The 22,421-nt window shown below is 47.2% G+C and overlaps 1 protein-coding gene across 10 annotated transcripts in view; it reads right to left on the bottom strand.

Moving 5' to 3' along the window:
• PROM1 (prominin 1) overlaps positions 1–22,421 on the bottom strand; it is a 148,463-nt gene that overhangs the window by 66,710 nt on the left and 59,332 nt on the right. For 9 of the 10 annotated variants that reach the window (XM_070372726.1, XM_070372727.1, XM_070372722.1 and 6 more), the window contains one exon: positions 8,767–8,822. The exons of the other annotated variant lie outside the window; for it this stretch is intronic. In XM_070372726.1, coding sequence (XP_070228827.1) covers positions 8,767–8,822 — 56 coding nt within the window. The remainder of the gene's footprint in view (positions 1–8,766; positions 8,823–22,421) is intronic. 10 annotated transcript variants of the gene reach the window in all.

The following is a 22,421-nucleotide window of genomic DNA, read 5'->3' on the forward strand; positions in this document are numbered from 1 at the left end:
CCCCATGGACTGTAGCCCACCAGGCTCCTCTGTCTTTGGGATTCCCCAGGGAAGAATACTGGAGTGGGTAGTCATTCTCTTCTCCAGGGAATCTTCCCAACCCAGGAATTGAACCTGGCACTGTAGGCGGATTCTTTACCGTCTGAGTCACCAGGAAGGACTAAATACTGGGTCGAACAGTATCTGGAACAAGATATGTCATTTCCAGAGTTCACGTCTAGACTGAAGTCTGGCCGAGATCTGGCAAGGACCTAAATATTGTCCTGATATACCAAGATTTCTGGAGGGCTTTGTGGGTTGCATTGAAAAGAAGATGAAGATTTTAGGCTTGCCAAGATGGTTTGTTATTTCCTGGACTACTGGAGCTGAAAGAGAAGATGCAGGCAATGGCAGAAACAAAAAGGAAACAAAAACCATCACAGGGAGAGGACAGGGAACTGGGAGTTTTGGCAAAAGCATCACAGCGGGCTTTACACAGAGCAACGTGAAACAGCAAGCGAGGGCGTTACCTTCAGAGTCAAGACTACGTTTTCTGGCTGAGGAAGGCAGAGCCATCGCAGAGTTTGTGCAAGCACAGGCAGCATGCATCAAGAAAACAGAAAACGTTACTGGAGTGATTAACCGCCACTGAGAATATTAACATCCCGCACAGAGAGAATCAAGAGAGAGAAAGACATATCAAGGAGCATTTATGAGAGAAACAGTGTTTCAGAGAGAGTCAAGTTCTAGGGCTCCCACTTGAATTTACACCTGGGTTTCTTGCAAGGCTCTTCATCAGCGTGCTGATCAGTTATGGACCCGGGAATGAGAGGGAAAGTTACAAACGCGTAACATACTGACCTCAGGGTCCCCACAAAACCAAGTCTGGGGCTGCCCAAACCTCAGAACCCAAGGCTCCACCTTCCAGGTATCCTTTTGCTTAGCAGCAGTCCATGGGGTGCCGCCATGTTTAATTCAAACTGCCCCACGTGGTCCCATCTTGCTTACTCCTGGCTTCCTGCCCCCTTCTTCTGGGCCACTCGAGTCCCTAGAAAGCACCGTGCTCTCTCTCCCTTCCTCACTTTGAGCTCCCCGCTGCTTGAACATTATTCCCATCACTCTTCTCCTGAGGAAACTCAAGTCTGAGTGTGGATGTTGCTTCCTCCAGGAAGTCTATACTGATAACCACATCTGGGTTGGCAGTACATTCTTCCTTCCTGCTGCCATGGGGTCCTACAACCGTCCTTTCACAGCCTTTCCTTCATATGGAGTGACAGCTCCCACATGACCTGCAGCTCCAGGAGGGCGAGGACCGTGACCATCACACTCACCGTCTCTCCCAGGTGCTCAGTCTGGGACCTGTCTTACGAGAGGTGCCAGATCACAATCAGACAAGCTGATGGAGAGAAGAGAGAAGGAGCCACATTGCCTAAGACCAACAATCCCTAAACAGTGGTCCAAAGATGGGGGATTGTCAGCGACAGTCAAGGACCGATCCATGGCAAAGTAATGAGCTTCCCATGATGAGAAATTTGCTTAAGTTATGAGACTGTCCCATGTTTTTTTAAAAAAAGAGGGACGTGATTTGTGCATGAAGGGGGGACAGAGTCATTTTTACACTTTTGCAAACACGGAGGCTGGGTTTCAAACGTCACAAACCCATCTGGATTGATGAGCTGACATTTACAAAGTCACGAGTCAATATCCCAGGACTGGTAGCTCTGGCCAGGTCAGGACTGAAGCCTCAGCAATCAGTCCCAAGCCCTGCACCTGACCCCAGAGGAAGCGCCAAGACAAGTTCAGTTCGGTCGCTCAGTCGTGTCCAACTCTTTGAGACCCCATGGGCTGCAGCACGCCAGGCTTCCCTGTCCCTCACCAACTCCCAGAGCTTGCTGAAACTCATCATTGAGTTGATGACACCATCCAACCATCTCATCCAAGACAGGGAAGCGTAGTAACTGAGGATGGAAAGAATGAGGAGGATCCAGCCCAGCTGAGTCTAGAGGATCATCAACCAAGAGGCTGGAGTGGAGCTGAACCATGGCCACACAAAAACCATTTCAGGAAGTCGTTGCAAGGAAACTCAAAGTCCTGCTGACAGTGCTGCTCAGAATATAAAAGATGGCAGGTGGGAGGGGGCAGGGGGCTGGGAGAACTTCCTCTGAAAAGTTTTAGAGGTGTGAGTGACACTTATAGGTCATCGGTGGGAGGTAATCCTAAGTCACTACCTAAATGATCCAATACCGTGCATTCCTTGAAGATAGGAACCTTGTCCTTTAATTGAGCAGGCATCACTCTGACAAGCTAGGCTGAGAGGTTCTCCCTGCAGAAACCCCAAGTAAGCAGTGAGACAGTGATGTTCCTCTGTTTCCCTTGTTTACAGTCAGCCAGCAGGTGGAGAGTCTGTGGAGGGGCTGGCCCACACCCGTTGGTCCCCAGGGGAAATGTATCCTTCCATAACAAGGTTGCTTTGCATAGCTCATTTTGCATCACAAGCACAGGGCTTGGCTCACACCCTGTGTGCTGAAAGCTCAAGACGGAATGGATAAATGTATGTAATGGCGACCTAAACACCTCTGCATTACTTTACTAGCGTGTGAGATGAGTGCAATTGCGCAGTAGTTTGAGCATTCTTTGCCATTGCCTTTCTTTGGGATTGGAATGAAAACTGACCTTTTCCAGTCCTGTGGCCACTGCTGAGTTTTCCAAGTTTGCTGGCATATTGAGTGCAGCACTTTCACAGCATCATCTTTCAGGATTTGAAATAGCTCAACTGGAATTCCATCACCTCCTCTAGCTTTGTTCGTAGTGATGCTTTCTAAGGCCCGCTTGACTTCACATTCCAGGATGTCTGGCTCTAGGTCAGTGATCACACGATCATGATTATCTAGGTCATGAAGATCTTTTTCGTACAGTTCTTCTGTGTATTCTTGCCACCTCTTCTTAATATCTTCTGCTTCTGTTAGGTCCATACCATTTCTGTCTTTTATCGAGACCATCTTTGCATGAAATGTTCCCTTGGTATCTCTAATTTTCTTGAAGAGATCTCTAGTCTTTCCCATTTTGTTGTTTTCCTCTATTTCTTTGCATTGATCACTGAGGAAGGCTTTCTTATCTCTTCTTGCCATTCTTTGGAACTCTGCATTCAGATGCTTATATCTTTCCTTTTCTCCTTTGCTTTTCACTTCTCTTCAAAGACCAAATTGCCAACATCCGCTGGATCATGGAAAAAGCAAGAGAGTTCCAGAAAAACATCTATTTCTGCTTTATTGACTATGCCAAAGCCTTTGACTGTGTGGATCACAATAAACTGTGGAAAAGTCTGAAAGAGATGGGAATACCAGACCACCTGACCTGCCTCTTGAGAAATTTGTATGCAGGTCAGGAAGCAACAGTTAGAAATGGACATGGAACAACAGACTGGTTAAAAATAGGAAAAGGAGTATGTCAAGGCCGAATGTTGTCACCCTGCTTATTTAACTTCTATGCAGAGTACATCATGAGAAATGCTGGACTGGAAGAAGCACAAGCTGGAATCAAGATTGCCGGGAGAAATATCAATAACCTCAGATATGGACATGACACCACCCTGATGGCAGAAAGTGAAGAGGAACTAAAAAGCCTCTTGATGAAGGTGAAAGAGGAGAGTGACAAAGTTGGCTTAAAGCTCAACATTCAGAAAATGAAGATCATGGCATCTGGTCCCATCACTTCATGGGAAATAGATGGGGAAACAGTGGAAACAGTGTCAGACTTTATTTTGGGGGGCTCCAAAATCACTGCTGATGGTGACTGCAGCCATGAAATTAAAAGACACTTACTCCTTGGAAGCAAAGTTATGACCAACCTAGATAGCATATTCAAAAGCAGAGACATTACTTTGCCAACAAAGGTCCGTCTAGTCAAGGCTATGGTTTTTCCAGTGGTCATGTATGGATGTGAGAGTTGGACTGTGAAGAAAGCTGAGCACAGAAGAATTGATGCTTTCAAACTGTGGTGTTGGAGAAGACTCTTGAGAGTCCCTTGGACTGCAAAGAGATCCAACCCAGTCCATTCTGAAGGAGATCAGCCCTGGGATTTCTTTGGAAGGAATGATGCTGAAGCTGAAACTCCAGTACTTTGGCCACCTGATGGGAAGAGTTGACTCATTGGAAAAGACTCTGATGCTGGGAGGGATTGTGGGCAGGAGGAGAAGGCGATGACAGAGAATGAGATGGCTGGATGGCATCACTGACTCGATGGAGGTGAGTCTGAGTGAACTCTGGGAGTTGGTGATGGACAGGGAGGCCTGGCGTGCTGCAATTCATGGGGTCGCAAAGAGTTGGACATGACTGAGCAACTGAACTGAACTGAAACACCTCTGCTGTGGGTAGTGTGAACATTAAGACTTACTATTTGCAAAGCACGTTCTCGGGTGCCTGCCATGGAGCCTGTACTACTCAAGTGCTAGCAAATGAGGGTTATTCACTGGGAGCAAGTTTCAAAAGGGAGGGGATTTATGTATACCTACGGCTGATTCATGTTGAAGTTTGACAGAAAACAGCAAAATTCTGTAAAGCAATTATTCTTCAATAAAAATAAATTTAAAAAAAAGAATAAAAACCCAAACACACGTTAAAAAAAAAAAAAGAGGGTTATTCAAGTTGTTTCTCGGATTTCTATAGCTTCATCTGTGTGGTCCTCAGGTTTCCTCACGGCTCCATAACGCCAAATTCTCTTCCGATCCAGGCCTTCCACTTGTGCCTGACCGCTTCTTGCCTGGGGAATTACACACAGTAATCTTTCATGGTTTCACAGGTAAAAGGCGCAGCTCAGGGGCGCTCACCCTCCGTGCTCACAGCTCATGATACTCGAATGGAAGCCGCTGCTCCCGATGAGTCACCTCAGGAGGACAGCGTGCTGACCTGGCGTGAGCCTCACTTTTGTTGATGTGCTCAGAGTTAGTCTGGCCTGGCTACAGACCCCAGTGTCGCCATCCAGTCTTTGGGTGACCTCAGTTCCCTAGACTCTCTGAGTGCAGGATTGTCTTGGACAGGTGTTGTGAGGATTAGACACAATTTAAAAAAAAAAAAAACAAAAACTGCTAATCCAGTGCTTGGAACATGGCAGACAAGAAATGATGACTCTCATTATCACAAAGTGGAAGGTGACAGTTCATGATTCAAGAAGCAGTGAAGGGACTTCTTGGCAGTCCAGTGGCTAAGACTTGACCTCTCAATGCAGGAGAAGCAGGTTCCATTCCTAGTCGGGAATCTAGGACCCAACATCCCTCACAGCCAAAAAACCAGTACAGAAACAGCAGAAGTAATGGTGTTCAACAATCGTGTAACAAATTCAGTACAGACTGTCCACATTAAAAAAAAAAAAATCTTAAAAATAAAAGAAGCAGAGGAGAAGCTTTGTGCTTCGAGCCAGGTTTGCAAATGGAAGCAGAGCTTTATTTCTCATGGACTCTCACAGCTTTATTTTTCATTGCCCCTTTGCCTTTAAGTCTCAGCTTACACGCCAGTGCCACTCTGGAGGCTTTCTTGATTTCCCCAAGTGCCAGTACACTTTCCATCCTCAGCACGTTAACAGCCTTGGATCTGAACTTCTCATGGCATGTGTATCCCTCTCCATCTTGCCTTGCAGGCATCTACTGCACCAGTCGGCTAGGGCTGCTATAACCAAATACCAGGGCTGGGTGGCTTGAAGAATAGAAATTTATTTTCTCATAGTTCTGGAGGCTGGAAAGTCAAAGGTCAAGGTGTGGTCTGGGTTAGTTTCTTTTAATGCCTCTCTCCTTGGCTTGCAGATGGCCATCTTCTTCCTGTCTCCACATAGTCCTTTCTCTTTCTGTGTCCTAATCTCTTCTTAGAAGGAGACCAGTCAGACTAGATTAACACCCACCTGAATGACCCCATTTTGACGTAATCACCCTTTTAAAGACCTTACCTCTAAATACAATCCCATTCTGAGCCACAGGGGATTAGCACTTCAGCATATGAGTTTTGGACACAATTCAGCTCACAGTGTCCAAGCATACACAAGTCTAACCCCACGACCTCCTTCTCACCAACTGCAAATTCTTGGAGTAAAGACATAACTTTCACATGCGTGTCCTCCTATTATGCGTTGCTTCTAGCATGCACTCTGAAAATACTCATTAAGTGAATGCATTAAACAAAGGGAGAAAAAGTGTTTTAAAAAATCTCCGGAGGAGAACGAGACCACAGATTATAAAGCACTACTTTGCACGTTCAGCTGACGTGGAAGAATGAGGCAGTTCCATGGGAAGGAGTCATATTTCCATCCAGAGTCAAGGCTGCCCCTTGGAACAAAAGGTCTACACCTATTGACAGCTGCCAACTTCCCAAGGGATGAAGTTCACTGAAAGAGCCCCTGTCCGGAGACCACCAACTCAGCAGCCCTGGCTACTGTGGGCTCACCAGGAGATGAAATGAGCTCAGGACATGGACAGCTGAAGAACTCCCAAGGGCCTTTCAGCTGGACAGAGGGTACCTGTGTGACTGTGCAGGTTACACCCGGTGGGCATGGCCAGTATAGAGGATGCTGTGGAGTCCACCCAAGTCCCGGGACCTTAGCCATGTCCGTGTGCCTCCCCAGACATCTTACTACTGGTACCTGTGCTCGAAGGCATCTTCTAAAACCATGTAAGCTCAGAGTGCTGAGGGATTAATACTGCCCCTGCCCCAAATAGCCCTGAAGGTGCCTCTTCAGTCTCTCAGTGCATAGAGCGCTCAGCCCCCGCACCTTCTGGTGGGCTAATTCCCACGCTGCTGTGTCTACAGGGTCCAGTGCAGCTGCTCTACGGGACGGAGCTCTGTCTCCCCCTGTGGTGGGTGGTGGAATGACACACCCTCTGTAGGCTGCCCTCCTTCCTGTTTCACCTCCCACTCCCCAGCCAGGGTTCCCGGAAGTTCCCAAATAAGAGACTCGCCCGAAAGTCCTTGACTCAGGCCCTGCTTCAAGAAAGCATTTACCTGACTAAGGCCAATCAGAAAACTCCCCTCCCAAGGTGCCCTGGCTTCCTGGGTGTCTTTGTTTAACCAAATCCTTCTCCTTGGATAACTGGAAAACGTGACCCAGTTCACGCCTAGGGCAGGAGTCCGTTCATTCATGTGGGCCCAGTTCTGTCTCCTTTCTCCACCCCAGCTCCACCCCAGCGGTGTTTATCCATTTGGAAAGACACCTGAGGTGGAGAGGAAATCAGGAACGAAGGGGCCCCTAAGTCTACAGGAACTCCAGGTCTAATATCAAGCCAACCACAGAGGACTCCCAGGGATGGTGGCAGCCAATGCCAGCTCACACTCAACAGGCCGCTCAGAGTCACCTCGGGGTCCAAGGCCCTAGGCCCCCCAGGCCTGGCCCAGAGGAAGCTCGGCCTCTCATCCCCTCCCGTACCTCTGCAGGGCTAACTGGCATTCCGGCCGGGCTGCTAGTGGCATGCAAATTTTTAACATAAATATGAAAGCAACAGTCATTTTATTCTGCCCAGGGAGGCAGGCAGACACAGGGCATCATGTCTGGAAGATATAAACGAAGCCAGTGGAAACTGAAGAATAAAGATGCTTTCCGAGGTATTAGAGCAGGCTGGGGGCACCAGGGAGTAAATGGCTCATTTTCTTTTATACACGTAAATGCCCATGAAATGAGGCTTTCCTCTTGGCTTTTACATTCAGTTTTGTCTTGACTGTCACTTTACTGCAAATTGAGAATATGCAGCCATTGTTCCCACTGTCAGGCAAGAAGGGTTCACTGCCCTCCTGGTACAGGGCCCTCACACCCACCGGGGACACTTTCATTCACATCTGTTGTGCTGGCCATTAAATAAATAAAAGTCCTGCTGGTCCCTTTGATTGTTGTCTTGACAACCACCTTCATACCAGGAAAGGTTGGAATGGGCAGCTGACCCTGCAGGACTAATAGCTTGACAAACAGATTCAACTAATCTTTATTATCCTAACATTTACAGCAACAAACATTTGTCTGTTTGTTTTACTGGCAAATTGCATTCATCATAAGCCAGAATCGAAAGAACACATTTGTCTCTTGAAGGAAGTTAATCTCGTGGGTGCAAACGAGGTAAATTCGCAGCACCCTAACCCCAACCCTAACCTTGGAGCTAACTAGAGACATGAAGGGGCCTGGGTATTTTCTGACAACACTGGCCACTCACCTGAGCAGGGCCTTCAAGGCCCTGCCCTGCCCTGGCCCCAGCTCACCTGGCCTTCCTCTCCCCTCACCCACCAGCTCCACCTATGGGCTTCCTCCTTTCACATCCCATCCTCCCCTCACTGGTCCCCAGAGCCTGAACCACTCGCAAAGCCACCTCCCCACCCGCTCGAGCCCTGCTCATCTTCTTTACCAGAGTCACCTCCTCGTGGAAGCACTCTGGTCAGAATTCACTCTTTTTCCTCTACATGTGTGCATGCGGTTGTTACAAGTGTGCATCCCCGCTTCTAGGGATGTTCAAACCACTTCATTTGTTAGAGATCTCCTCCCTTGGCTTAAAAAAAAAAAAACAGTATAAGACTTCATTTAAGGAACTTCTAGATTTTCAATAAAATACAGCTTAAAAGGTGAATATTTCTCTAAATGCCACCTTTGAAATTTCTGCTGTAGTTCAAATGGGATTTATAAGGTGTTTCAATATTCCATAAAACTTCTAAGTCAAAATATTAGCTGAATTCACAGATAACTGGTTATTTAAAGATTAACTTTCAAGTCAGCCAATATTTTACTCACATCCATTTTTTGATAACAGATACATCAATCCAAAATTACCTTATCATACTCCTTTGAGAGGTCAAACTTCTTCTGTATAATCTTTCTTAAAATATCTGGGGGGGAAAAAAGCCACAAAACAATAGCAAGATTACTTTTTCAGTAAAAATACAAAAAGCCTATTTAGAAAATATGTGCTCAAATTATTGAACTGTGACATAGTATACTTTTATTTCTCTTTCTTCATGTAGGTAAATAGTTGAGCTAATGAGGCTCTAATCAGTCAAAGAATGGAGGGCAGATACTTTTGACCTAAAGTTTTGCCAGTTGGCAGAACTGGAGTGTTGCCATTTTGAAGAGTTTTCAGCTTTTCACAAGACACCTTCATATTTACCAGCAAACTACATACACCTACTTAATACTGATAAAATGTTACATTGAAATTGCTAATACTTTTTTGTCAATAAATCAAGTTTAATTATTTCTTTTTAAATTTCCAATGCAGCCACACCCATATGTTGACTCTGGTTGCTCAGTCATACAAACTGCAAAAGCCAAGCAACAGAAACCATATGGTCCTCAAAGCCTTAAATCTTTACTACCTTGCCCTTCACAAAACAAGTCTGCCAACCCGTCTATATGAACACGTTGACAGGACACTGAATTGCAAGGTTTAAAGTTTTAATGTGACTGTTGTGCTTAATTTTTGCCAGTTAATTTATGTAATCCAAATTGGATTGACAGCAACCAGCCTCAGGAAAGAATGAAGATCTAAACTGTAAATGTGATTTTTTGTTTTTAGTTGGAAAATACATTAACAGTTGCACACAGGTTAGTGACATCAGATTTCCTTAGTGAACTGTGACTCCATTTATCCCTAATGCTTTTTGTCCCATAGCCCATGGAACTGCGAATTCTTATTTGGAAACACAGATGTAATTTAGTCTCTAATAATTCCACATTTACATGATATTTTACAAATGAAAGGAATTTACAATTAACCTAATCCAAGAGCTCTTTTATTAAGATTTTTTTTTTTTTGATGTGGACCATTTTTAGTCTTTACTGAATTTGTTACAATATTGCTTCTGTTTTTATGTTGTGGTTTTTTGGCCCCAAGGCATGTTGGACCTTAGCTCCCTGACCAGGGATCAAACCCACACCCCCTGCATTGGAAGGTGAAGTCTCAACCATTGAACCTCCAGGGAAGTCCCCTACTAAGAACTCTCAACATGAGCTGTCCCTCCCCATCTCCAAGCAGTGCATGAAAATCCAGAAACACTAAGCAAAGTTGGATTTTTCTGGGCATGATCATTTGGGGTATTTAAAAATTCTCATGTAGGTCTGGAGCTACGTCGTATCCTAATCCACCTGCCAATGCAGGAGAAGTGGGTTTGATCCCTCAGTTGGGAAGATTCCCTAGAGGAGGAAATGGCAACCCACTCCAGCACTCCAGGATTCTTGCCTGGAAAATTCCATGGACACAGAAGCCTGGCGGGCTACAGTGCGTGGGGTCACAAAAAGTCGGACACGACTGAGTGACTGAGCACACACAATGCACTGATAGGGAGGGTGACTTGTCTAAAATCTGTGACCCCAGCCCAGGTCTTCCTTCCTCTGGTGGGGGTCCATCCCACACTGCCCATTGTCTCCTGCCCCAGGAGTGAGCGTCCGGGACGTTCTGGGTCCTGCACAATCGCTTCCAAAGTGCACTCCTAGGGAGGCAAAGGAAACCCCAGGGTAAACCCTGTTTTAAATCAAAGATGTTCAGATGTACAGGCCAGGAAACAAAGCAAGTCACATCCCCCCAGGACGTGTGAGGGGTTTCCTTCTGGAAAACCGCTTCCCAACTGCACGGAGCAGACAGGCACATGGAGCAGACACGTGATGCAGGAACAGGGATTTTCAAGCTGGCAGGTGCCCTGGGAACCCTGGAGTTTCTCCAAGGTCCCACAGGGGCAACCCGGGGCCAGAAGGTCACAGGTATCCTCTGGCCTTGAACCAATCCCTTTGCTTCATCTGCACAGAGGTAACAAGAGTTGCTCAGGTGGAGCCCTCACCTTGCTGTGCTGGCCAAAAACCCATCTCAAGACTGTGAAGCAGAGACATCTCTGTTCCCATGGTTTAACGCAGCACCGTGTTACAGAAACACACCAAGAGCCATGTAAGTAATTTTGGATTTCTGAGTAGCTCCATTTAAAAAGGTAATTAATTTAAAATTAATTTTAGGGACTTCCCAGGCAAGCCAGTGGTTAAGACTCCACACATCCAATGCAGGGGCTAAGGTTCAATCCCTGTTCGGGGAACTAAGATCTCACATGCCTTGCAGTCCAGCCCTCCAAAAAGTTTCTACCATGTCAAGGCTATACAAACATTAAAAAAAATTTTTTAAGATTAACTTTAATATTTTACTTACTTCAAATATATGCAAAACAGTATCACTTCAATGTTGTTGCTATTCAGTTGCTGAGTTGTGTCCGACTCTTTGAGACCCTATGGACTGCAGCACGCCAGGCTTCCCTGTACTTCACCATCTCCCTGAGTTTGCTCACACTCATGTCCACTGAGTTGGTGATGCCATCCAACCATCTCACTCTCTGTCACTCCCTTCTCTTCTGGCCCTCAATCTTTCCCAGCATCAGGGTCTTTTCAATATGGTATCAATATAAATATGAATCTGGAGGGGCTTTCCAGCTGTTTCAGAGGTAAAGAACCTGCCTGCCAATGCAGGAGACCCAGATTTGATCCCTGGGTCAGGAAGACACCCCTGGAGGAGGAAATAGCAACCCACTCCAATATTCTTGCTCAGAAAATTCCATGGACAGAGGAAAATGGTGGGTTACAGTCCATGGGGTTGCAAAAGAGTTGGACATGACTGAGTGACTGAGCACACACACAAATATGAATGAGCTCTTTTACAGTCTTATTTTCATACTAAGAGTTCAGAAGCTAGTGTGGATCCCTTCAGTTCAGTTCAGTCGCTCAGTCGTGTCTGACTCTTTGCGACCCCATGGACTGCAGCACGCCAGGCTTCCTTGTCCATCACCAACTCCTGGAGTTCACTCAAACTCGTGTCCATTGAGTCGCTAATGCCAACCAACCATCTCATCCTCTGTCATCCCCTTCTCCTCCTGTCTTCAATCTTTCCCAGCATCTAGTCTGATGAGTGATCAGGTCAAATGAGTCAGTTCTTCGCATCAGGTGACCAATGTATTGGAGCTTCAGCTTCAGCATCAGTCCTTCCAATGAACACTCAGCACTGATCTCCTTTGATGGACTGGTTGGATCTCCTTGCAGTCCAAGGGACTCTCAGTTGTCCTTGGATCCTTTCAGTGCATCGCAATTCAGACAAGCTACAGTTCAAGTGCTTTGTGGCCACATGTGGTAAGGGACTTCTGCCCTAAACAGCACAGGCCCAGAGGTGGTGTGTCCCCCTGCTTACATTCACCCTAGGGTTCACCCTCTCCCCCCAAAGTCCCAAGGCCTCTATCCACTTCCTTATCCTCCCCTCCTTCCCAGCGTCCCTTGCCACAAGCACACAGAATGAGCACCCTTCACGCTCAGGACCACAATATCCATGCTTCCCTCGGCTTCCCTGTGTGTCTCTAATTAAGTGGCTCTTCATCAGGGTAAGCGAACACGAGAAATGCCTGCGCAACACGATGCAAGCCTCTTTCCTTGACAAGTCAGGGACCGACCTTCTGCAGCTCACACCTCCTCCAGGAGCCCAGAGGTTTCCAGGCAAGGAAACTCTATCTCTGAACTAATAGCTTCACTGCTGGTGAGAACTCTGAATCCACTATTGTCCATCTCAAAAAGCATGTGCAAGAACTGGGGTCCCACCTCTCCCCCCCACCAACCCACGGTGGTCGCCAAGCATCACACTCGCTCTAATGCACCCGTCCTTTTTGTCTTTGTCTTTCCTGACCAGCCCGTGACAGGCTTCTGGTGGAAACAACCTCAAGCCTTCGGATCACCTGAGTCCTCACACGGGAGGAGGTCATGGGGAGCATGGAGAGCACATGACCACAGGCTGGCCTGCCAGCTGGACCCAGGCACTCAGAGGCTCCCTCGTCTCTGCTTGCTGCGTCCTTTCTGCCCACCCAGTCCACACGAGGAGCCAGATTCAAAGACGCGGCCTGCAGAGAGTAATGTGAGCTGAGACCATCTGAATTGTGTACACCACAGAACCCAGTCAACCCCCACATTAACTTGGAAGATTCAGGTTGGGGGGGTGGTGTGCAGAGCTCTACTCATCTTGCAGCCCCTCAAGACAGGCCTCGAAAGTAAGTTTTCCTCCTTCTTAAACCTGCTACTGAGCCATGGGGGCGGGGGGGTGGGGGGCTCTACCTCTTAAGCCTCTCCTTGCTCTCAAGTTTCAGATTTCACCTGGGTCCCCCTCCCCCATGCTACAAGGCTGTGAACCAACCCAGCAACAAGTTCCAGGGCTCCAGAACCATCTGTGGTGTGGATGCCATCCAAACACAATACTCTTTCACCAGAAAGAGAGTTGCTTCCATCCCACAGGTCCGATGGGACCCCTGAATCTGTGACTAGTTCCCCGTATCGCCTGCTGAGTATTAGCCATTAGCACGTGGGCGGTACAGAGCACCAGAGAACATGCAAACAGAAACCTCGGCCTAGGCGGGGTGCTCACCGCAGACCACCCACCGTGACCGACACCAGCTCTGATGCTTTCCAAATGGACCAAGTCGTGCCCGACTCTTTGCAACCCCATGGACTGCAGCTGCCCAGGTTGGTCCCTGGGTTGGCAAGATCCCCTGGAGAAGGGAAAGGGTACCCACTCCATTATGCTGGCCTGGAGAATTCCATGGACTACAGTCCCTGGGGTCGCAACAAGTTGGACATGACTGATCGACTTTCCCTTCACTTCACTTCACGGTCCATTTGGAAAGTATCAGAGCTGATGTCGGTCACGGTGGACCATCTAAATGGACAGTCTCGCCTAACACTCCCCATCGTGTCTACATGCTTCTCAGTTCTTGGGAAGGCAGGCACAGCTCAAAGCAGGTTATAAAATGGTCCAAACCATGAGTGCAGTGGGTACTGTTGGCTGCAAGAATCCTGCTGACTTAAACCTGACCCAGTCTTCGGGTCACTCAGCTCTCAACCACTGTATTAAGTGCCGACAGGGTGCCAGGTGCTCTGATCATGATAGAAGGGAATCAGACCCCTTGCTTGAGAAACCACGGTATTCGCCCGCCCTGATGAGGCTTCAGCGTGGACAACAGTGACCTCCTTGTCCCTCCAGAGCTGAGGGAGGACCTACTGAGATGGGACCCAAAAGGCACTGAGCAGAGGACTGGACTATTCCAGGCGGCAAGCGAGATCTCCCCGCCCTGGGCCAGAGGGCAGTCTGGTCATCTTCTTTCCTGCCCCGGATTCATTTCTTACTCTATCTTTCCATGCTCTTTTCCATAACATAGTAGTTGCCTCTGAAGACGCAGCAGTGTGAAGGAAATATGTAGACATGTGAATGCAGAAGTTATTTCCACGATAGAAGACTGTTTCTGAGAATCCGACTCCATGGGTCCTCCTGGGTAGACTGTCAGCCTCTCTGTGCTCGGCTCCCAGACCTTACAATGTCTTCTCAGCTGGGGATTTACTTTAAACTTCATGTGATGATGGGAATTAAGAAACGCGGCAGCGGGACGTCCTGGTGGTTCAGTGGTTAAGACTCGGTGCTAATAATGCAGGGGGCATGGTTTGATTCTTGGTCAGGGAACTAAGATCCCACATGCCGTGTGGCCTAGCCAAAAAAAATTAACAACTAAAAGATTAAAGTATAGAAAGTCTTGAAAATAACAAGAGAAAATTCGTATTATATATGGAAACAAGACTACTACAAATAATGTAACTTCCTAGAAGAAACTATGGAGGCTAGAGGACAGTGAAATGAATGACAGATTCATAGATCTGAAAAAACACAAACAAAAGTTGTCACCAAGAATTCTAGATGCAGCCAAATATCCATTAAAATAATAATACTAAAAGAATTGTGGTAGCAAGAGCAAGAATCCCTTAGTTATACCACCAAGTTACAAAGTGGGTGGGTTTTGTTTTTGGCTCCTTATGTGTGTGCCTGTATATGTGTGATTTCTCCATGAGTTTTTTGATGTCTGAAGCTACACAAGCCATGTAAAATAAAAAAATACCTCGTGTAGGCTCTGTCTATGACAGGTCCATCTTCCTTAGTTTAGACAACACTCATCTTGACAAGTAGTTCAGTAGTTCAGTCACTCAGTCGTGTACAACTCTTTGCAACCTTTGCACTCATGCAACCCTTTGCAACCATGAACCACAGCACGCCAGGACTCCCTGTCCATCATCAACTCCCAGAGTCTACCCAAACCCATGTCCATTAAGTTGGTGATGCCGTCCAACCATCTCATCCTCTGTTGTCCCCTTCTCCTCCTGCCCTCAATCTTTCCCAGCATCAGGGTCTTTTCAAATGAGTCAGTTCTTTGCATCAGGTGGCCAAAGTATTGGAGTTTCAGCTTCAGTTTCAGTCCTTCCAATGAATATTCAGGATTGATTTCCTTTAGGATGGACTGGTTGGATCTCCTTGCAGTCCAAGGGACTCTCAAGAGTCTTCTCCAACACCACAGTTCAAAAGCATCAATTCTTCTGTACTCAGCTTTCTTTATGGTCCAACTCTCATATCATACATGACTACTGGAAAAATCATAGCTTTGACTAGATGGACCTTTGTCAGCAAAGTGATGTCTCTGCTTTTTAATATGCTGTCCAGGTTGGTCATAGCTTTTCTTCTAAGGAGCAGGCGTCTTCTAATTTCATGGTTGCAGTCATCATCTGCAGTGATTTTGGAGCCCAAGAAAATACATCTGTTACTGTTTCCATTGTTTCCCCACCTATTTGCCCTGAAGTGATGGGTCGGATGCCATTCACGGTGTTCTCAAGGCAAGAATACTGAAGCGGTTTGCCATTCTCTTCTCCAGTGGACCACATTTGTCAGAACTCTCCACCATGACCCGTCGTCCATCTTGGGTGGCCCTACACAGCATGGCTCATAGTTTCATTGAGTTAGACAAGACTGTGGTCCATGTGTGTGGAAGAGCTTGAGGCATTTTGTGCTGAGCAGAGTTTAGCGCAGTGCTCGGGATGTGGTATCAATACACTGATGTGAGAATGTTGGTGTCTGTCCTTCACCTTCACCCTCATACTGCTCTGGCCTGAAAATGGGAGGGCCTTGCTTATTCAATTCTTCAGTGACTGGAATTGGGAGAGGACTAGACTTTTCTCCAGCTACATATTACCTCCTCACCCCCAGCCTCAAACACTGGAGACAGCTACCTATGTCAGTCAGGTTCTCCAGAGAAACAGAACCAGGAAGAGGCGAGATGATAGAGACAGAGATAAAGATACAGAGGAAAAGAGAGAGATGGAGATAGAGATAAAGAGACAGAGATAGAGAGATGAGACAGAGAAATATATAGAGCTAGAGATAGAAACAGGAGGAGAGACAGAGGGGGAGGGAGAGAAGGTGGGAGACTGATCTTAAGGACTCGTGGGCACGAACCAGTCTGAAATCTCAGGGCAGGTTGGGAACTCAGGCAGCGGCTGACTGAAGCTGAGTCTCTCCTTCCTGTGGAAATCTGGCTTTGCTCTGAAGACCTTTCAGCTGATTGGATGAGGGCTACCCACTTTATGGAGGGGAATCCCCTAGACTGAGTCATCTTCCTGTAGGTGTGAACCACATCTACAAAACACCCACCCAGCAACGCTGAGATTAGCATTTCACCAAATCACTGGGTACCACTTTCTGGCCACATGGACACAGAAGATCAACCATGACCTGGCCATGCCAGCTGTGCTCCCCAAGGAATGGTTACGCCCCGTGGGTGTGCTGGAGCAGAGCGCATCTGAGCAGGCCTGTCACCTTCAGTAGTGGCCACTCCTGACAACCTGAGCCCCCAGCCAGGTCATTGGGTTCCTTTAGGCAAGGATGGGGGACCAAAGGTCGTCTCTGAGGACAACTGATCCTGAATGATGGAACAGAGAACCCTGAGTCAACTTAGGTTTGGTGCACTGAACTAAAAGGCAGACAATTGTATCTTGAAAATACTTCCATCAAAAACGTCAGAACTAAATTAGTTGGTCAGTTGCCAAGGTTAAGTGTCACTTCTCTGACAAAGACACTTCAGCGAGCCCATCTTCCAGCAGCCTGATTGGCTGAAACGGGTTTGCTGTTCTTTGACATCGGGATGAACGTGACCTGCCCACTCCTTGGTTCACACCTTCGTCTGACCCTTCTGGATGTCAATTTGGGGACCCAAACCATGCCACCGCCTCGTGTCCTGGAGTTCACCATATTCCTTCTGGAGTGTCTAAGATGAGTGCGTCTGAACTTAACACTTGAGGGAGCGTGCATTTCAACAATCCCGTCAGGCAGCCACAATCCCGTACCTTTCAGTTTCACAGAGCACTTCCTTCTGCAGTTCACCTCCTCCATCAACACGCCTAAATCCTTCGGTTTGTGGTTCAGTAAAGGGATTGATGCTTCAGATATTTGAAAGCCAAGCTGCCTTTACGGGAACTTATCAAAGGTAGTCTCTGTGTCTCCAGTATGTCACCAAGTATCCCAGAGGGAAGAACTCCTTTTCCTGTATTTAATACAATTTGAATCAACCCTTGGCGTGGTTTCCCTTCGTTTGAACAGTTTTCCTTGAATTGACTGGAGTGGCTTCCCTGCAGGAGGACACACGGGCTTGCACCAAGATTCTCATTGGCACTAGCTCACTCTTCCAGAAAAGAGCCCAAGCAAACGCTACACAGGACGCGATTCTTGAGAAAACCTCCGGGACCAGTCTGGCCCTTGACTTTCCCCAGCACCAGCTCACACCCATCCACACCAGGGATTCTATTTCACTGTTAGACCACCTATAGCCAAGTCTGCGCCTGGGGCAGGCTGGCCTGTCAATCATTTCAAGCGCCTTAGAGAAGGCAGGCTCTTGCATTGCACAGGAGCAGCGGGACTTGTGGGGTCTCTGGAACTTGGAATCCCTGACAAAGATGCCACTGGAATAAGGGCTCAAGGCCCAGTGGCCTCCCTGATCCCGGGACGGGGCTGGGAGGGGGCCCCTGGGCCTGAGACAAAGACAGACCGGCAGCTGTGTTGCCACCGCTGGTCAATCCAAGACGGGGGAGGCAGGGAACACAGCCGAGACACCTGCAGAGGCAGAGTATGTGGTCATTCCCTCACTAAGACACTCCTGAAAAGCACACTTCGCGTCTGCTCTCCGTTTGAGGAATGCTGGCCTTGAGGATGTTTGAATCACATCTTTTGTCTGCGCCGAGGTCCATGTGACCGCACACACACTCCCGTGAGCGTGCAAATCAAAGTCCCATTTTGCTCCCTCGTGTGACAATAGAAGGCTCAGCTATGGACCATGGCCAACCGTGGATACAGAGTGAGACGAGGAGCAGAGTGGAGCAGGAAGAATTTTTCCTGTGTATACTCTGAACTTCCTTGAATTTTTAAGAGAGTATCTTAACATTTTTAAACAAAGCTATTTATTGTCTAACAATGAAACAATATGAAAGACATCCTCTTTCACCCCTTTGCCAGCCCTCCTCTCCCCAAAAAACCATAAAAGGACAGAGTTTATAACACTATCAAGCTAAAGAATTCTAGTTCCTATAAATATAACCAGATTTGACAGTTTCTTGTGTAGGAGATGTGATCTGGGGTCATTTTTACAGTATGTCGGCATGTAGCGCTTGTCATTTAAAAAACAAACAAACAAAAAAACCTTGCTACTGCCCTGGTGGTCCAGTGGTTGCCTCTGCACTTCCAGTGCAAGGTGCATGGGTTTGATTCCTGGTCGCGGAACTAAGATCCCACAAGCCCTGTGGCATGGCCAAAAGAAACAAGAAAAAACCTGAAAAGAAATGAAGCTAAAGTCTGCAAAATTTCAGATGTTTCCCAATACATAATCATTGGAAAGGTAATAATCAAATGTTCAAGATCTAGAAAAGCCCAGTTTTGTCCCGACAAGTATGTGGTCCGGGCAAAATACACTGTTCCAGTGTTTTGTTCCCGACACAGCAGAAGCACCGTCTTCTGCGGTTTTGCCTCCACTCTTTCCGCTCGAGCCAGCTGAGCTGTTCAGTCTCCAAGAGTCTCGTGTGTTGGTCCCCAAACTACTTTCTAGCAGTTGTCCTTGCTGACGTAATTTCATAACTTAATTAAACATCATGTAAACAGACAAAACACGACTACAAGAAACTAAAGTTGTTCATACAGATTCTAAACTGAATGCTTTTTAAAACTCACTAAAGAGAGGTTATTTTACAAATGAAAAGATCTGTTGAATGCACTGTAGGAGCAGCCACTCTAAAAGCTCTGATGAAAGGGAAGTGTTAGTCGCTCAGTTGTGTCCAACTCTACGTGACCTCATGGACTCTAGCCTGCCAGGCTCCTCTGTCCTTGGGATTTCCCGGCAAGAATACTGAAGTAGGTTGCCATTCCCTTTTCCAGGGGACATTCCTGACCCAGGGATAAAACTCGGGTCTCCATTCAGGAGAATTCTTTACCATCTGAGTCACCAGGGAAGCCCAGAAGTCCTGATAGAAAAACAATAAGAATCGGGAGTGGGTGGGGAATCAGTGCTCAGTGGACACCATAGATTCTAGTTAGTGAAATAAAACCTGAACTAGAAGCCACAGGAGCTGTGTTGCTGGGGAAATTCCTACCCAGAGACTTACACTCCTTTGACATTAGAATGACATTCCCCTGACATTCACAACAAACTGTGGAAAATTCTTAAAGAGATGATAATACCAGACTACCATATCTGCCTCCTGGGAAATCTATATGCAGGTCACGTAGCAACAGTTAGAACCGGACATGGAACAATGGACTGGCTCCAAATTGGGAAAGGAGCACGTCAAGGCTGTATACTGTCACCCTGCTTATCTAATATGCAGAGTACATCATGAGAAACGCTGGGGTGGATGAAGCACAGGCTGGAATCAAGATTGCCGGGAGAAATATCAATAACCACAGTTATGCAGATGACACCACCCTTATGGCAGAAAGCAAAGAGGAACTAAAGAGCCTCTTGATGAAGTGAAAGAGAAGAGTGAAAAAGCTGGTTTAAGACTCAACATTCAGAAAACTAAGATCATGGAATCTAGTCCCATCACTTCACGACAAATAGATGGGGAAACAATGGTAACAGTGACAGACTTTATTTTCTTGGGCTCCAAAATCACTGTAGCTGTGAAATTAAAAGATGCTTGCTCCTTATAAGAAAAGCTATGACCAACCTAGACAGCATATTTAAAAGTAGAGATATTACTTTGTTGACAAAGGTCCATCTAGTCAAAGCTATGGTTTTTTCAGTACTCATGTATGGATATGAGAGTTGGACCATAAAGAAACCTGAGTGCCGAAGAATTGATGCTTTTGAACTGTGGTGTTGGAAAAGACTCTTGAGAGTCCCTTGGACTGCAAGGAGATCAAACCAGTCAATCCTGAAGGAAATCAATCCTGAATATTCATTGGAAGGACTGATGCTGAAGCTGAATACTTTGGCCACCTGATGCGAAGAACTGACTCACTGGAAAAGACCCTGATGCTGGGAAAAATTGAAGGCAGGAGGAGAACAAGATGACAGAAGATGAGATGGTTGGATGGCATCACTGACTTGATGGACATAAGTTTGAGCAAACTGCAGTAGTCAGTGATGGACAAGGAAGCCTGGCGTGCAGCAGTCCATGGGATCACAGAGAGTCGGACACGACTGAACGACTGAACTGAACTGAACTGACATTCGGATTGTCCGGTGGAAAATGAGGACTCAGGAATCTCCAAACTAGTGCCACCCCTTTGAATGGAGAAGCGGTCAGATAACAGATGACATTATTGCTTTTCCTGGATGCATCAGAGAGCTGAGACCACAAAGCAATCTATTCCAGTGACACCACGCTGCTGAGGTGAGACAAGGGACACACTAGCTATTTCCCCTTTGGTGGTCAGGCAGAAAGAAACCACTGCAAGTGTTCACACGCCTTAGAGCCTGAGTCTGGACTAGCATGTCCCCATGGGCTACATGACAGCCCAGAATCATGGAGGGGCTTGTATTTGCTGGAAGCTTCCACGGGGTGATTATGAAAGAGACTGGGGCAGGGCAGGTACCTAGAGAAAGTCCCCTTGGGGGCAGGTGGGCAGGAGGTGGTGAGCTGACACACACAAAGTCCATATATTTCCCTGGACGTTCCTTTGAGACAAGGCAAAGCCTCAGAGCCCCGTGGCCAAGACAACATGCCACTGCTTCTTCCAGGCTGGGAGGAGAAGCAAAACCCAGCTGATCATGGAAAAGAGGCTGGAAACGCTCCCGCCTGTAGGACACAGGGAAAGACCAATTGCTGGTAGGGGAAGGCAGGGTGGAAGCAAGACTCCTTTGCTCCCAGGAAGGAAGGCACTCTTAGGGTAGGAGACTTGCTTCTTCTGAACACCAGGGCAGATGCCAGGTCAGAGCATGGCTGCCACGGGGAGAAGGCCTAGGAACGCTGAGAAAACCCCACTGCCACCCCCCAGGCTCAGTGGCACAGGCCTGGCTGAACCTGAAGCTGGACCAGGGAGACACTGCCTCCCACCATGAGACAGCACCGAGTGACAAGCACCTCCACCAGGGTGGAAGGAGCCAGAGCGCCAGGAGGGCGACAGGTGAGCAGGGGCGATCAGTGATGAGGGTGGAGCGGGGACACTGCAGATAGCCCTCCCGCACGCACGCCAGGACCCTCACTGTGCACAAGGGAACTGCGCACTCCAGGGGGGATCTGAAAGCCTCAGGCTGGTGTGTTGAAGTCGCTATAGCAACAAACTGACTCAACCCAGCTCACCAACTGACCGGAAGGACTCAGCTTCCCACACGAACAGCCTGACAGGACGCGAGACGTGTCTGGGTCACCCCAGTTTCTGTAATTCTACACACAGTGTCCAGCATTCAGGAAAAAATTACAAGACACACGTAAAAGAAAGAAAAAAATATGACCCATTGTCAAGAGTATCAGATCCAGAGACAATCCAGATGTTAGAAAATCTTCAGACAGGAACTTAAAAAAAAAAAGGATTCTTGAGAGGATTTACATTTATAATTCAAGGTAAAATGCCTAAGAAAAGTATGTACAATTTTTCAGATACTCCAAATTTAACAACTTTAAGCAATCAACTACCAATTATAGAATAAGAGGACTTTACTCTCCTTAAATTAATCCTAATTTTTTTGTTTTTAACTATAAATCAAGCTAGCGGCAATTCTCTAAGAATTATAATTTGTTCTGCTCTGTCCAAGTTTCCAACCTGTGGGCCCCTACATCTATAATCTTTCTCAGAATCCTTTAGAGGAAATGGAGAGGAAGGTAGTGTTACGTGAGTCACTCAGTCCTGGCTGACTCTTTGTGACCCCATGGACTGTAGCCCACCAGGCTCCTCTGTCCATGGAATTCTCCAGGCAAGAATACTGGAGTGGGTTGCCATTCCTTTCTCCAGGGGATCTTCCTGAGCCAGGGCTCCTGCACTGCAGGCAGATTCTTTGCCGTCTGAGCCACCAGGGAATTCGTGGGGCCCTGTGACTAACCACTGAGCCATGTGCTTTAGGCAGCACGGCAGAGCAAGAGCATGCAGTTTAGAACCAGTCATAACCGGCTTCAATTTCTGCCGTCAC

The sequence above is a fragment of the Bos mutus genome, chromosome 6 (genome assembly GCF_027580195.1).
Source record: "Bos mutus isolate GX-2022 chromosome 6, NWIPB_WYAK_1.1, whole genome shotgun sequence".
Classification (NCBI taxonomy): Eukaryota; Metazoa; Chordata; class Mammalia; order Artiodactyla; family Bovidae; genus Bos; species Bos mutus.